This window comes from Prinia subflava, chromosome Z (assembly GCF_021018805.1).
Source record: "Prinia subflava isolate CZ2003 ecotype Zambia chromosome Z, Cam_Psub_1.2, whole genome shotgun sequence".
Taxonomy (NCBI): Eukaryota; Metazoa; Chordata; class Aves; order Passeriformes; family Cisticolidae; genus Prinia; species Prinia subflava.
The window spans coordinates 72,377,395-72,395,140 of record NC_086283.1 but is presented as its reverse complement, the minus strand read 5'-3'; the positions used below and the strand labels follow the sequence as shown (position 1 = coordinate 72,395,140).

At 36.8% G+C, this 17,746-nt stretch overlaps 1 protein-coding gene across 16 annotated transcripts in view; it reads right to left on the bottom strand.

Annotated features, from left to right (window-relative positions):
- MPDZ (multiple PDZ domain crumbs cell polarity complex component) overlaps positions 1-17,746 on the bottom strand; it is a 95,650-nt gene that overhangs the window by 40,516 nt on the left and 37,388 nt on the right. For 14 of the 16 annotated variants that reach the window (XM_063423831.1, XM_063423832.1, XM_063423836.1 and 11 more), the window contains 8 exons: positions 17,251-17,418; positions 16,114-16,299; positions 13,143-13,352; positions 10,628-10,744; positions 7,946-8,104; positions 4,839-5,126; positions 3,800-3,923; positions 559-757 (listed from right to left, as the gene is read on the bottom strand). In XM_063423831.1, coding sequence (XP_063279901.1) covers positions 559-757; positions 3,800-3,923; positions 4,839-5,126; positions 7,946-8,104; positions 10,628-10,744; positions 13,143-13,352; positions 16,114-16,299; positions 17,251-17,418 — 1,451 coding nt within the window. The remainder of the gene's footprint in view (positions 1-558; positions 758-3,799; positions 3,924-4,838; positions 5,127-7,945; positions 8,105-10,627; positions 10,745-13,142; positions 13,353-16,113; positions 16,300-17,250; positions 17,419-17,746) is intronic. The other 2 variants (XM_063423834.1, XM_063423839.1) reach the window with 2 other exon arrangements.

Genomic DNA, 17,746 nt, shown 5'->3' with positions numbered 1-17,746 from the left:
ACAGCATAAAATACAGCAGCTATAAAAGGATAAGCACAAATAATGAATGTATTTTAATGAATGAATACATCTGTATTTGATCACAAACTATAGCACTAAAAACACTCCTCATAGTGGAATGGTGCTGCAGCATTTGTGTCTCTGAGCAGATATACACACACATGCATGCACACATACAACAGATTTCAATCATGACAGCTGGGAGTCGTAGCTTGGAAGCCTACAGTAATAACCAATGTCACACTTCATCAACACTGAGTCACTTATATTCCTGACAGCATTAACAATAATGTAATTCACTATATGAGCATTTCCCTTTATTTAAACAGGTTTACTCATGACAGTGATTTCTAAGAACATCTGAAGCCTCTCGCACAAGTGATCTCATCTCTGAAATCCATGGAAATGTAATCTGTAGGTGAATTACCTGTCTGACGCTGCAACTTAAAGGTAAATTGATGTGTAATAACAAAATTTTCATTTAAAGTACTTGCATAAATAAACAAATTTTGACTACCAACTTTTTCCTACCACAATTCATCATCTAGTTTTACCTACTTTATGTCTGGTCCAATGAGTGAATGTCGCCTCAACATAGCCCGGGCTTGTGCATTGGTTAAGTTTGTGGTTGACTCCTCATTAATGGACAGGATGCAATCCCCCACACCAATCCGTCCATCACGACTTATGGAGCCTCCATGGATGACACTGCGAACAATCATTCCCAAACCATCTTTATTGGAACTTACTGTCATCCCTACAGAAAAACACAAGAAACATTTAATGTCTTTGAGCCACAGCTCTGGGTGCCAAGATAAAGAAATGTAATTTGGGGCACAGGGAAAAAAGTCAGTCAGCTGACCTGCCAATATCATCAAGCCTGTAAATGCTGCTTTTACAAGCAACATTTTCACAAATGAGAAAGCAATTACAAATCACAATCACAATACCTTTACCTTGTTGTCAGTCCACATACTCAGCTCAATATAAGAAAAACTAAGACAGTGAAATATTTAAAAAATAAGAAAGATAATTACATTTAAACCATTACTTTAAAACCATTTAGAATCACCACTCTTTTAATGGTTCACTGAGTTTATACACATTTCACTTTCATTTATGACAACTCTCTTTGGAATGAAGGGGAAATTATTAAACAGGTAATTAATATGCCAAAATCAAAGACATACTTATTTTCAACAGAAAGCATGAATTAGATCCCACTGAGATGGTGGCTGCCTTCCCACTCTCCCAGGTGGGCCCACAGGTTAGATCCAAAAAACATCCTGACTTCTGTGAAAGTCTGCATATTGTTAATGGAGACAGCCCAACATTTTACTTAAAACAGCTTCCTACCTGTACCACAGAAGGATACTGATTCTCAATATTTATACCCTTTAACTCCACTTTCTTTCCAGTAATGAGAAATAAGACAGATGTGCTCTTGATCCCTCCTCTCCCACGGGGAACCTATGGGGACTGACTTATGATGGCCTTCATGTGTCATTGTGACCCTTCTTACACACGTGAGTTGTTACTGTTGTCTTCAGGGCAGCTGGTGTTCATGAAACAGACCCCAGTACCAGTTTCATGAAAAACTTAGTTCTTTACTAAGGCAGTGGGAAAGGCAGGGCTGGAATCCTTCCACTATCTTAATACTGCTTAATAAAAAGCATTTTATTTTTCTGAATTTTGGGTTGAAATTCTGAACCTAACCTTGCTGTTCGGTTAAGATAGTAACAGACATTACTGAGGGTAGTGTAATAGCATTTTAGGAAAACATGACACATACAACACGTGTCATGTTTCCCTTCCCTACATCTTTCCCTTTCTGTATGCTGACATCATCATTACAGATCCACAAGGCTGATGCCACACTATGGACACCTACAGTTTCAGGTTAAAAATGCAAATGCCACTGTAAAGTTGCCAGACTTACTGCAGGACAATGGCATTTCAGCTCTTTGGCATTTGGGTGCTTCTCATCTTTTAAAAAATCACAGTCAAAATGCTGGAGCTCCAGCAGTGGCTGGCACTAAAGAGCTGCTGCAAACTATGGATGACACCATTGAAAAGGAAAAAAAGAAGTGCCAGTTCTTAACTCTCAATTATTTAATTGATGCAGCTGCAGCTTTCAACATAATTTGTACTTCTTGGCTTAGCTGCTTTTTTAAAAATGAAAGGTAAAAGCAGTGCAGCTATGTGTGTAAATGGGTACCTGTGCCCAGGTTGCTTCCCAGGCCAGATCACATTCAGACTGGAAGAAATGTGCTACAGTCAAAAAACAGAAGAAAGCAATATTCACATTCATGTTTTGTACATATCAAAATCAGTCTTACTTCTATGCATAAAATGTCTGCCAATATGGACCTGACCCAAGTTTGTATTTTCATGCGGTATTACACTTGACATGTAATTTGCTTTGATGTTCACTTAAAAGTGCACTTTGATGTGCAGTTAAAATACTCATACACATAAATGAAAACCTACTCCACTGAATGAAGAATTTATTGCAAATAATTTTTTTTTTACAGAATCCAGATGCTTTGAAATGCATTGTGACCTGCACTTTATACAGCCTGGCAATGAGGCCAGTAAAGGTAAAAGTTAACCAAGCCACTTATACCAATGAAAGATAAACTTTACTCCCATATCAGCCTTTTCTACATTTTTGAGACCCGGATTTTACACCATTTTGAAGGATGGCTATTTCATGAAGGTGATACGTGGCAGACTGAGCATCCAGCCATCAGAAAGCAGTTTATTCCAGGACGAGGTGCCCACTGAACTACAGTATCACAGCTGTAAAAAACTGACACTCACCTCTGCACTGCAAGAAGTTCTGACTTGAGACTGTTTATAAACATCCAATTCTGTCGATATCCCATGTTAAAACATTTGAGGAATTACTGCTAATAGCCAGCACATAAAGCCCTGCCCTACCAATCTCAGAAAGTCTTCAAGATTATGCAGTTGACTGGAAGAAACAGCACCAGGAACCTAAATCAAACCAAATGAACACACAAGCCACTAACAGGAGGGACACATCACTGCTTTTCAACACAAAGCCTTTGCACATGGGCTCTGGGAGGGTTTTATTCTTGTTATCCCCCCTACACTGCCCAGAGCCACACCTGAGAGCAGGACAGGACAGCAAAAAATATTATCATCTGTTGTGCGTGTTCACTCCAAAATGTGTTTCTAGTCAGTATGTTCAGGAAGTTGCAGATTGAAGAGATCTAAAAAATTTCAACTTCACTACAAAATGATAATAACACTAATCCAAAACCACTATCTATTAAATTTATCAATTTTCATAAGCATTGAGGCAGTTTGGATTCAAGTACAAATTTGAGGCAAAGAAGCTAACAGCTTGTTTAGTCCCTTGCATTCTCAGGAAGCAAGACCATTTTGTGTTTAGAAATATTTGAAAGTCTCATCTGCAGCTCTTTGACCACAGTGCTCTTCTACAGCCTTCCTTGGCTATATCTTTGTTTTCCACTATACCAGTACATTGAAAAACAATGCATTAAAATTATTCTGTTAACATTTAGGAAAGACTAAACTCTTTTCTGGGAAAAAAAATTCTCAGTGAAACTGCACATTTCACTTTTGTGTTCACAGTGACAGCAAACATATCCAGTGCCTTCACAGTAAACAGGGCAAGAGCAGGAAAGAAAGAATATCCTGTCCACACTAAATGGAAAGTATTTAGTTTTTACTAATAAAACAGAGAACACACAAGGGAAACCAACAGCCATATTTCTAGAGAGTTTACAAAGAAAGTTTGCTAACTTACCTAGGCTTGAATTGCCTTTTGCAATAATGATAGTCTTCTCATACACGTTTTTGACTGAATTTGGGGGTGTGGAACTTCCCTCCAAAGATACTGGGCATCTCTTTTCCATTAAAAGCAATTGATCCTAACATAAAGGAAAATAACACCAGTTCAGATTACCAAGATAAAAATATAATTGTTCATACTGATCTCAACTACTTTTGCCTTACACAAAAGCCATGCACACAATTCAGTCAGATTCCTTTTACAGACATTGGAAATGTCAGTTCATCAAAGATCAAACTAACATCATGATTTCTGTTTTCATTCAGGCAATATGCCAAATCTATCAGAAAGCACACTTTTAATTTAGGGACATCAAAATTAGTAGAATGAATTCAAGGCCTTCAGATTCATTCACCACAGATGTCTGACAATCTGACAGTACTAAAGTAACAAATCTTGTAAGAAATTGCAGCTCTTTTAAGCATTTCTGAATAAGTCACTGGATGGAATAAATAAGAAACAGATGTTACAGTGACTGTCATACAAAGGAAAAGTATGTTTGCACACTGTAGCATCACAGATCAGTTTGTGAGCTGAACTGCACAGGCTTTGCAGGAACACCATGATGCAAGACATTCACACCCCCCCGCTCCTTGGCTTCCCAGGCCTGACTGCAGCTGTGCTCCTCCTACGTGCACTCATACCCCCTGTGAAGGTTAACAAGGGCTAAGAAAACCCCCCTGTCCTGCTCAGGGGGTACACTGTGGTCCAGCAGTATCTATGATGCGAGGCCTAAGAAGACTTACATACATTCCTGTACTGACAGCCTCTGAGAAAATACAGTCCTGATGACAGAAACTGTGTCCTGTTTTGGAAAGGTCTATATCTCCAAGTTTTGATGTGAGCTAACACATCTAACACATCATCAATAACCCAATAAATATGCACGGCTATTGGCTTGTGACAATTTCTGCAGGAAATTCTTTGGTCTAATTACAGGCTTTTTGTATATTTTTAAAATTATTATTATAGAAAAAAAAGTAAATAACTTCACTTTTTCATTGGGATCAAGCTGTGTAGTAGTAGCAATGCTTGTATTTAGTACAACTTCTGATGCTGTCTTAGATCCAGTCCATGTTGCTGTGTTTTCACTTTCATTTTGGCTGATATCTGAAACCTCCAGAGTCAGAAGATCTGTTTTAGTAAAATCACTTGCAGTTTCGAGGCTACTGTCCACTACAGACTTTTCATCTCTCAGTCTCTGATTCAGATTCATGTTGTACAGATTCTTTTCAGATACATGGAAATCAGCTGCAGCATTTGGGCATTCCTCTCCAACAGACTGTTCAACACAGGAGACAGTGAACAATCATCATTGATTTGTATTATAATTCAAAACCACATTTCATGCTAACACCTTAAACAAAAACTAGTCTCATAGAATTTAAACATATTGCTCTAAGACCAGAAAGATCAACATCCTCTGCAGTTCCCTACAGGAAATCACTCTACTATAAAGTGAACTTGATTTCCTAGACCATTTCTTCTGCTTTATAATACCAGCAATCAGTAAAATAAGTTACTAACTCTAACTTGAATGACTCCAGTAAGTTTTTAAAATTCAAGCATCCAGTTGTTTTTCTCAGGTGGAAGAACTTTGCAAGACCGCTGTCTTTACTTTCAGCACACTTAGCAAGCAAAGGGGAATTTCAAGCAGCTCAGACAACAAGAATGCAATGTTATCATCCATTTATATGAGTAGCAACATATTAAAATTTCTCTTCCTCAGAAAGAGTGACAAGTGAAAACTTAGACAAATTTCAGCAAAAGGCAAATATGGGAGATTTGAAGTGTGACAACAATGAAATACAATAATGCAATTACAGAAGCTTACCAGTTAACAATTATTGCAAATCTGGCAATTATGTCTGCAGTATTAGGACTAAGTTCTCTACACATTTGTTTAGACTTCCAGGATTCTGAGGCCCTGCCTTTGAAATGTTTGAAGGGATTTCAATAATCACAACACTCTGTAAAAAAACCCAAACTTCAAATATTTTCTAGCTGACCTCTTAAAAGTAAGTAATTTAAAAGATGTTAGATTTTAAGAAGATATATCAGGGACTTACAAGTTAGACTTTGAGGCTCTGTATCAATATTAGGGATTTTTTTCTGAAATGCAATAAAAGAACTCAAAATCAACTACCTCATTCTGTCTTAGTCGTTATCTACTGGTCCTATTAATTGTCCTATTGCTTCTCAAAAAAGCTGCAGAGACATGCTTCCTAAGATTTGGGGACATTTTGCAACGTTTTGTCTCCAGAGCCTTAGAATTCATTTTTGCCAACGTTCATGAAGTGCATACATGCTTGTTCTGTCTCCAGACAAGAATCAAAAAAGGCTTACCAGCAAATAAGTGGTTTAAGTAGCAGCTGAGAAGGTAATTGAACAGAGCCTAAATACAACTAATCTGCATGATATAATCAATGACATAATTTCCTACCTTTTTGAGAACAGATCACAGTACTATAATTGATTTAAATTATAAGGTTTAAAATACAGCTGGGACATCTACTTTTAAGTCTGTTTTGTACCCATTTCCAGACCAGTGAAAACAAGCATCAAATCATACTCAACATTCATTTCATATGTCATACACACATATTAAAAAATGCATCACATATTCATTTTAATTTTTGTTTCACTTAAAGAAAAGCCAGTGTTGTAATTTTTTAGTTGAAACATAATTCCAGGAATTCGTAACTGTAGTAACATGTGGCCTCACTAGAGTATCTGCATTATTTAAGAATGTTGTTCAACAACTTTTTTAAATGTGACACCAAAATGACACTTAGAACCTGCCAACTGCCCTGCAGCTAGAAATAACTGAAATATCTCTGCATTCCTCACAGCATTAAATAGTGCAGTTTTAATTTTTACTGCATTTCACTTGCTTCAAAAATCTTCATTAATGAACAGTTTTCCCCACTATATTTGTTTTTTGAATCATGAATAGGTTAATTTATGAGAACTTAACATTCACTTCATGCTGGTGTACAGAGATGAACACTGAAAAGTTAGAAATACGGTATTTTAAAAGAGTATGTAAACCAAAGCTATGTTTAAGTCAATGGTGAAAATACCTAAAGATTTCTAGAGCCTCAATGTGATATATAATGTAAATCCAGTCTCACAAAATACTCCTAAGCATGCAAAATGTATAATCCATTTAAGGAACAATTACAAAGTTAAACAATGCAAGCTGTCCCACTGGCACGGCAGAGATGTGCTCTTCTGTGGATTAGGAGAAACCATTAGAAGATTAATCTAGCTTTCTAACCAGTGCCTCATAAGGGCTAAACATATTCCAGAAAGGTTAACTGGAGTTACTGTAGCTCAGGTGTGGCAGAAAAAGCAGCAGCTATTCTATTCAAGCCACAGACTGCAAACCCAGTGGTTTTCAATGAAGACTACTAGGAGAATGGATTTGAAAAGCTCTAGGTTAGTGAAATAAATCGAAAGATTTAAAAGAAAGAAAGAACATAAAAAAACATAGGAAGAAATAAAACACAATCAGGCGATTATGGGTATGTCACCAAGAACCAAAAAAGCTACTGATCTCCTTAATACTCTTAAATAAATCTTCATTTATTGCTTTACATAAAAATTATTAGCAGAATTTTGATATATATGGATTTACTTTTAATTACAGCATCATTATGAAAATTTCATTTAGAATCACAGAAACATACTAATTATGAAGCATAAAAGCAAAAATCAGGATGAAAATTTACTCTTGCTTTTCGTACTAAAATATAGAGCAACAGAGTAATTTTGTGTCACCACTATTTACTCTGCTTTGAATGACAATTAAATTTTTCTAGCAGACTGCTCACCACACCTTTAATACTACAAACATCTCATCATATTCCAGCGAAATCATGTTTTATCTAGCAAAAATCCAAACTTTGTGCCTTCTATCTACCTCTGTCTTGAACAAAGACATCTGCAAGACATCATCACTTCTCTAAACAAAATTTTAACCTGGTAACAAATAGAGCATTTAGAACCAGGATGACACAAAACATTTATATCTGATAATACAGCCAGCTCACACCTAAAATCAAAGTTTGGCATCAATCAAACCATGCTCGATTTTACCTTCAGAGTTGATAATGGAAGAGAGAAGCTGTCGTTCACCTCACCGCTACAAGCACTGCCATACAGAGCTCTCACTGAATCCTGGAAGACGTCTCTCTCTAGAGAATACTGTGATTCAAAGGTGGACTCATCCGCTAGATCTGCCTCGCCAGAGTCCACCTAACAACAAAAGCAATTCAATCAGCTAGGCTGTTGCCATCACACCCCATAAGCCCCAAACACATGGACACCAGCCACTGCATACTGATACTTCTTTTTCATTCCATGTTTTAGATTGAAATTACATTTGCACAGCGCAGTAGGAAAATTGTCTGCTTCCAGTAAATCCATGTTACTACATCTTCAAAGTTTGTAAAGAATATATGAAGTAAAACAAGAGTCTAAACCAGAGTAAGCTGTGGGGCTGAGGCACGCTCATGCCTATTAATAGAAGTACATAATGTTGGGAGAATTCTGCTGTGTTTCTTGGTGTCTATATTTTGATTTTTTGGGGCTTTTTTCTACTTTTATTTTTAATTTTCTTTTACAAAAATTAGAATGGAAAAAATAATGAGCTTCACTTGGTGCCGCATGTCAGGAACGTTCCCTTGACTCAACTTCCTAGGCTCAGTTATTTTTGTACTATTTTAAAAACAATCTGGAAACTACAGTGCTTTACAGCACATTTATATAAAAAAGTCATTGTGTCATTTTTTTAATAGATTTTAAATTATTTTGCTTTTGACAACAAGATTACTATGAGCATTCCTATATTTCTATTTCTCTTACATGAAAAATAAATTTTTTAAAAGAGTTTCAGACATTTACATGGGCAGTATTTTTGCCTTTTTTTAAATTAAATATATTTTTCCCAAGACTCATATTGTTTTAAGTACTAGAATTAAGTTAAGCCCTAAACCCCCTAATTTATGGTGCTTCATACACTACACTTTATTATTTCATTTCCCTGGCAGAGCTCAAGAACATAGTGTAGGCTAAGAAAAATGATCACAGGGTTAAGAGCCATGCCCGTATTATAAACTTGTATGAAACAGATGAGTGCACCCATCTACAGAGATGGGATCTAATTTGCTTTTCAGCCCCTGTGGTTAATCATATTATGAATCCATTATAGCAGTAGTAACAATCTGCAGTAATTCAACACATTGATTCATTTTCAGGGTAAAAAGGATTTTTTTATTATTATTATTATTTCAAGCTGATAGTCTTAACTGCTAATCAAAACTGCTATTTTGCTGTAACTTAGTCTCAGTTCACCTTCTTGAAAATGCATATTTGTTTTACCAAAGCTATGCCCCAAAAAAAGTATTGTGAAAATTCAGGACACATCTGTAAAATCTGAGTACAGAGCTGTCTATGAAAAACACTATCTCATATGTGCACTCTCAAAACATATCTTCAGCTGGGTGACTGTACATTTAGTTTTGTATTTAGCACATTTAATTAGACAACTGACAAACTTGACTGACAATTTTATTATGTCATGTATTTTCATTGCTTTTTTTCACAAGGTTTTTTTGATAGGAACCGCAGATGGAAGTCGAATTCTTTAGATAGTTTTAATCTGATCATTTCAACACATCTTTAATTAAAGGTTATTTAGAATATAAAATTCATGCTTCTTCTCAATGAATTGAGTAAGACAAATACGGTTATCTAACTGCTAAACGTAACAAACTGAAGAATTAAAAATATGCAGTCTTGTTTTAAGGGAAGTTATTAAGCCAGCTTGCCATCTGATAATGTAAAAAAACAGCAAACATGTTGGAAGCAGTAATGCAGAGATTTTCACCTTAACAGGATCTGTTTCAGGTTTTTGTTTAAGTTTTTCTCTAATGAACTAAGTTCTCATGTTTAGAAGCTGCTTCCCTGTTCAAGTCCCCAGAAAATGAGGGCCTAATAATTTCAACATCAGATCCAGATCCAGATCCATGGTTGTTTGTCAGAACAAACAACCATGACAATACACACTTGGAATACCTACATACACGTGCATCCTGGGTTGGTTTATTTTTTATTTTGGGAGGAGGTGTTGGGAGATTTTTTGCTTTTTTTGTAGTGCCCTATTTCCTGTGCCTTTTTAATCTGAGTTCTTATTGGTAACTTCTGGGCTATGTAAGGCACTGAGTGCTCAGGTAAGCCGCATTGTTTGTACAAGTGAACACCTTTTGACCTTGTAAATCTTATAATCACTGATTGATGTTGAAGGCTGAAGAATATTATTAGGAGGAAGTATTTGCAGCTTTTGAAGACAGACAGTGTTCCTTGTAAGGCTGGATTACATGCAAAAAGGGAATATCAAAAACTTGCCACAGTGGAAACATGATGTATTATAATACATAGAAAAATAAGCACATGAACACTTCTATAAAAAGGTGAGATGTCCAGAGGGCCGCTCAGTGCATGCAAGGGCAAGTGGATAGCCGTGCACTTTTGGAAACATCAGCAAAATACTTTTTCTTTTCCTCAGCAATTAACGTATCATAGCCAGATTGATGCTCATGCAAAAACCCAAAGTCTCTAGATGACAGTTTTTACAAAGTCAGAATCCATCCCACCTACAGTGGATACATAATGTGGAGACAACAAACACTAAAAAATAAGCATGGACAGTGACAAGGCAACTCCTTTCACCACAAAACGGAAGGACTGAAAAAATCTGTGGTAAGTTGGGCCACTAACCAGAGCCAGCTCAGCATGGAAGAGGGCTGCATCAGCTGGCCCCTCCTCCTCAAGTGACTGGGCAGTGTAGAAAAAGCAATCTTCCTTAGCAGAGACATAGCCCTCCTCAGGTGAAAGCTGCAGAAAGAACGAAGCTCTGAGTCGCATGAGTGGCCTAGACACAGCAGGTGCAGAGTGTATTCTGCAAGGGGGCAGGGGGCTGTTTAGAAAAGCAAATGGATTTCAAATGCAGCAAAGAGATCATTTCAATCACAGTCACAGTACTCAGTGGGTAAAGAGACAATTTTTTTTTCAAATTTAACTGAACTGATTAAGCTTCACACCTCATTCTGAAACCCCAAATAATGCAAAAAGGCCTGTCCAGGTATACTACAGAGCTCACAACTTAGTCTAGGCTCGTTTTCAATTCCTGGTCTTAATAAAAATATACTAAAACTGCCATCATAGCTGCCAACAGAGAAAGAGCCTAACAGCAGAGGTCTTTATAATCTTGCTAGCCACAGAGTAATCTTGCTTGCAGGCAGGATGACTTCATCTACTCTCTGTTTTATGATACTGTATTTGTCAGCCTCTAGAGGACAAAACATCATTCTGACTATAAAGCGATAGTTTTTTCCAACATAATTTGATAGTAGGTGCATTTGTACAGTACTGCAAAAGAAGTGGGGATTATTTGCAATGTTTAATTACTTGGCAAGCAAAATACATGAAATATTGAAGAAGAAATGCCATATGTTTACAAATTTTGGGAAAAGAACCAAAACTCTTATGTCTTTTCTCTTTTAGAGTGACCTTTTCTAGAGTCTGACATTTTTGATTGCAATTTAATATGGAGTCTCCAATAAAAAAAAGTAACAGAGCAAGTTAAAACATACTGTCTTACTATGAAAACCAAAGTTTCTGGGAACTTAAACAAGAGCCACCCCCTTCCACCCTCTCCACAAAGATCTACTAAGAATGAAAATTTGATATCTACATCCACAAGGGTTACAAGATTGTAAGTTCATGAACCCAAAGATGAACCCCTAAAACTGTGCTTGGGCTTACTAATATAGAGAAAGGTATCTCCCTCATATGTATGAATTAATGCTGTTCTACTGATTTGAATTTAACCCATCAGGTATGCTCGTTCAGTAGCACTCTTACTGCTACACTATCTCAGTGACCTTACATCTCCTTTAACCTTTTTCAAATTGTTCCAGACTATCTTATAAAACAACCAGTTAGATGTATACAAACTGAAGACTACACCCTATTACATAAACAAAGCATGCTGTTTAAATACCAGTATTGCATATATACTTGTAAGGGACTGGAATGTAAATGGTCAGTGCCTCAAACATTTGCAGAAGCAGCAAGTGCTTCGCTGACCACACACAAAGTATCCACCCACCTGCAGAGGGGGTGCACACCCACCACCTGAGGTTACAAGCTGGAATTCTCGCATAGGGGAAGATGCTGATAAAAAGCAAATCCTGCAAGGTAGGATAGTGCTTTTTATCATGTCCATGTCCCTACACAAGTGGCTTAGGTGTGAAAACCCTCTGGAGACCTGCTTGGACACTCATACAAAGCCTGAAGATATTCATGCCTTCTCACAGATTATAATTGGCTCAAGTATGTTAAACTGAGAGGAAGCTGTAACATCTTAGGTGTCATAAACCATCAAAGACAGAAATGCTTCATGATCTATAATGTTACATGAGGTAGCATAAAACTCACCACCACAGGGGAGGTACTCTGGCATTCTCATCTAGCCTGAGTGTACATTTACTCATTGAACTTTGCGTTTCCTTATTCCTGGCGGATCAAGACTGTGACCAGCACTTTGAAGGGGCACTGAAATTGCAACAATCAAGTCTTGTCACTGGATCCATGGGTGGTGACTACCTACCTTTCTACCCTTACCCTTTATTTTTCTTTCTTTTCCTGTATACCTTTTCTAAAGTGTTATCTTTCTGCTTTTATATTGTTGCATTTCTAACCAAAATGCCTACATTTTAAAATTTGCCAGGTATTATTCCACCTGTTCTAAAGTTTGCAAGTAAAAATTTGTTATTGAAACTCTTGAAACTTTTGTTATTCCTCCCACACACCAACCAGAATAAATCAACCAAGCTCCCAGAGTGGAATAACACGTGTAACAATACTATACCTTGCAAAGCAATCAGTAAATTCCATGCAAATCAAATAAAAACAACTTCATGTCTCCATCTCACACATTCAGAGAACCATGTAAAGTGTACAATGTACAATGTTATCCCTGGCAACTTTAAGTCCTGAAAGACTCTGCTGGTTGCAAGGTGCCTTGCTGTTTTCTCACCTGCAAGACAGGTCTGCTAGGTCCTGCAATCACTACACCAGTCATATACTACCCAGGCCACTCCTACATGCAAGGCAGTATTTGGGCCACCCAGCTGTACTCCAAAACACACAAAATGTACAGAGAAGTCAGGATCAGCATGTACCAGCTTCAATGATATGAAAAGTACACACTGAATTCCCAAATCCTTACAGGCAATGGTTTGGCAACTCCTATTTTAACTGTTCCTGCTGGGGCTCCTTTCAGTGCTTGCACTGCTTCCTCCAGGCTGCCATTTTCCAGGTTGATATCGTTGACAAACATAAGCCGGTCTCCAGGAAGAAGTCTGCCATCTTGCTCAGCCACACCCCCAGGAACTAATGAGCGAATCACAATTACAGTGTTTGCTGGATCAACAGGATCCTAATTAAATAAAGGGAAGAAAAAGATTTTTTTTTTTACTCTTTTATTTCTTGAGAGAAGAATTTTTATTCATGAGCTTTTATTAACCTGAGTTGCGTTATTAACAAGTTTTGCTCTCCTCTGGATGAGCCTTCAGTGGGAGTAAACCCTCCTGATTGTACTGTCCATATCTTTAATTTTTATACTGTCCTTATTTTTAATTCTTAAATGTGAAAACTATTACTCCTTACTAGGTAATGTTCCATCATGTATCTCCAAAATAAAGTACTACTAAATTGCACAGTGTTGTCCATACCCATCAGAAATTCATATACTTCCTTCTGCAACAACAGTGTTGCAAACTCCATCCTTCCTTGCACTCAGAGGTTTGAGGACACAGGTGGGAAATGTAGACTGGGGCAAATGTAACACGTGCATTCCAGTGGAACAAATTACTTATTTTCAATAACTGCCTTATACTTCGTGATCTTGCTCAACTGAGAAAGCAGTTTCCAAGAGGCAATGTCTAGTGCATGCCTAATTAAATACTTACATGAGAGAGGAACATACCAATATAGGACTCTAATGCACAAAAAGAAGTGATGTTTGCTTTTAAGAAAGAAAATTGCTTTTAAGTGACCATCCTCCAAAACACTGATTTTTTTTTTTTTAAAGTTAGCATCAAATACTAGTAACAGGAGCATATAATTCTCCTATAACAATTATCTATCACACATGCAAAATATTTGTGTGTATCTTACAGAACTACACTTACAAGGAACATCATGTTAATACTTCCAACACACAGTTCACTTGAGTGCATGAACAGAGAAAAACCCCCCAAAATGTAATCATGTAACAGCTTTACTGAAAGTAAAAGTAGAGAAAAGCAAACATCTACAAACCAACAGGCAGCTGTAACAAGATCCCATATCAAGACATACATATTAAAGGACAGATACCATGAAAGCAACATGAAAAAGCCACAGGAATAGGGAGGCTGCTGGAAGCTGGTATGGGAGAGAAGTGTTGATGGACAGAGGAGGAGAGGGATGGGCAGAGGGAAGGAAGGAAAGAAGGAAGGATAGAAGACGACCCTTAACACTTGATGACAGCTCAATAAAAAGAATACCATGGAGCAATAAAACACTTTCCAAGTCGAAATATAACTAGCAGTACCTTGAATAGGGCTTGAGCCTGAGTATTGACATCTTCCTCATTATTTTAACAACAAATACACTGTCACTTTCAATGACACTGCATGACATTTTTTTGAGAAAAAAAAACTAAACAGCAAGCCTCTCTAATTTATGTGGTTCCTTAGGGTTAGAAATTATGTAGACCTTTCTACAGGCCTGCCACTGTATCAAACATGAGCAGTGTATTAGTACAAACATAATTATCCTCAAGTTTAGTCACCATTCATTGAAAATTTGATGCAAATAGCAAAATAAAAATATAAATCTCCCTGTAAATTTACTCTTCACAGTCTTTCAAGAAAGCAAAACTCAGTGTCTGAATGAAAATTTTTTACTTCATATCAAAGGAGAGAACATATCACAATACATAAAAATTATAACGTCAAAAAAGCTAAATTTCAGAAAGCTGACTAAAGCTATAAGACAAATTCATATTTGAAGAAAAATATATTAACCAACTTAAGGCACTTCCACAAGCCTTTAGTACTATTATCCATAAACAAAACTATTATCCATAAACAGTCACTAAGCACATATGCACTCACCATTTGTGTTAATGCTCAGAAGAGGCTGAAACAAAAATATTTTCTACTATGTGCTGACATGGACTTAAAATGCTCAGGGTCATCTGTGATGCCTCACTGCAGAGCATCACGAACAATACTTTACTTCTAAACAGTAGTCAGTGCTTCATAAAAGAGACTTGACTATGCCTGTATCCTTCACATTATTATACTACACTGCTCTTCACCTTATCAGTGCGCAAATGCAAAATCTAAATAGCTTAATTGTAAGGAGTGCCCTCGGTCCATAATTTCCACCTGGAATTTATGTCCAGATGTAAACGTATATACTCCTATGGACAAGATCCAGCAAAAATCTGGAAAGAGACCTGATCCCCACAGCACCACAAAACAGCTCAGCAAAAGCCTACAATGACCTTAGGGAGAAATTACCTGACGTTCACTTAAAAATTATCCACTGGAAAACTGGGAACAAGAGGAATATTTGTTCTGGCATCCTGGGCAAGTGAAGGCAAGAGACAGGCACTGAGCTGTTCATTGGGACACACTGAGAAACACAGTTTAGATATCCAAGAATTCTAAGTCAAACACAAAATGAATGGGGATGTTTAAGCATGTCCCTGACAGACAGCAGCTAAGCAAGGGATTTCAGAATTACAGTTCTGGATTTTAGTAAATCCTACTTTAAGCATTTAAGTCCTTTATTGGATCTTGCCCTAAACACCTCAATGCAGGTGCAAAATACATGGCTAAATGTCTAAAAATGCTGGCTACATCATTCCTTGTCTCTGGGTCACTAGAAGACAGCTTTCTGAAAACCCTAGCATATAATGGATTATCTGTTTTTCTGAACCATTATTACTATCACCATTAGAACCTGCAGTCTTAATACAATGAGAGGAATATGTCATATAATTACTGGAACGCCTACCAGCAGTGATTAATTCTACTTTATTGCTTAGTTTCAATTAATGAAATAATTTAAATATATGGAGCACACTGCAAGATCCAAACATTACGAAGTATTTTGTCCTTCATCCAAAGAAGTGCAGAAGTTACCTGATAGTCCAGTATGCTAAATCCAAGTCCCATACTCCCTTTCTCCAGCTCAATGTGCTGTACTTCTGTTTCCCACATTGCCAGAGATGAGCTTTGAACCTCTTCCATACTCTGACCCTCATCAGCTGTTTCCAAAGTTGTTCCCTCTGTGTCTGAGGAGCCAATGAATCCAATTTCTATGTGACCCTGAGAAAACAGTAAACATCAATCCATAAAATGTAAACACTTGAGAATCTTTGGAAACAAAACCCTGCTTACAAAAAACAAGATAAAACCTAAGTGATCTATCTCTAAACAAAGAAAAAGTGTAAGGACTCAGGAGATTTAACAAATTCTGATAAACCTAGCACAAAATTCAAATACCCTTTATAGTTAAGCTGCAAGTACATTAAACTACTTCCTAGAAAAATATTTACTAAATGGAATTTCTGTCAAATGAAAATCTTCAAAAAACTTTATTATTATATGCATTCAAATATAGAGGAAATCTATGTTATTAAATGGTATGTCTAATATATGTCTTCATTACATGTAATCATACTGACAGCAGCCAGAATATTTAATAAAGGTAAAAACAAACACATATGTGCATACACAGACTGTCTTCATTCTGTTCTTCACCTGTGTTCATAGAGAAGTTTAGAAAGTATAAGCTGAATTTGATGCCTGGCTCAGAACTCAGAGATAACTGTTTCTCTTTTCATACAAATGCTATTGCTTTGTATACTACATCCTAGGTCATTCCTATATGTTTAGTTCACCAGGCTGCCCAGAGCTGTTCACTTACGAGTGGCAGAAGTGTCAGTCAAGGAATGCAAACACAACTATGCGCAATGCAAACCCAGAAAGCAAAGTTCAAAACTAGATTAAATACATTCAGATTTGAAAGAAAATTCGTACAGAATTTAGACAGCCCCATATCCTAGAATATTTTTTCCTATGACCAGCCAGGATTCATATCTTCTGGTGGCCTAAAAAATAGCCGATAAACATTATTTACTGTTTCCTATTTGTCTGGCTCCAATTCAAAAAATATTAAAATATATTTCTAATCATGCAGAATAACTTCATCTGTTGGATTTTTTTTTTCCCCTCAAGGCAACTGTAATTTTCAGTGATTGTTTAAAGACAAAATACCTTTTCTGTGAGCTGAACCTCAGATAGGCTTAGACTCTCTAGTATTTCTGGTTGAGTGACAGGTGAAGCTACTGGACGACAGCACACCATTGTCACCTTAATAGGTAGCTCTTTCAAGATACTGACTACATCCTTGTGGTTTTCTCCAAGCAGAGAGATCTCATTCACCTCAATAAATAAAGAATACACAGTGGTTAGAATTACAGAGTATTTATACGCACAATAACAAAAATAAGTTAAAAAATCCCCAACTTACTAATGATCTCATTAAAAAAATGTAAAATAAAAGCAACAAAAATCCCCATGCTAATAGACACTTTCAGCCCTTAATATCTACTCAGTTTGGTGCTCAGCACCAAGGTATGTATTAAACTGAATGCACAGTCTTTTAAACTGCATGACACCACCCTACAAACACCACATAAACTGTAGCTTCATGTTTTTTGCATTCCATATAAACCAAATTCACATCTTAATTCTAAGAAAATAATTTAAA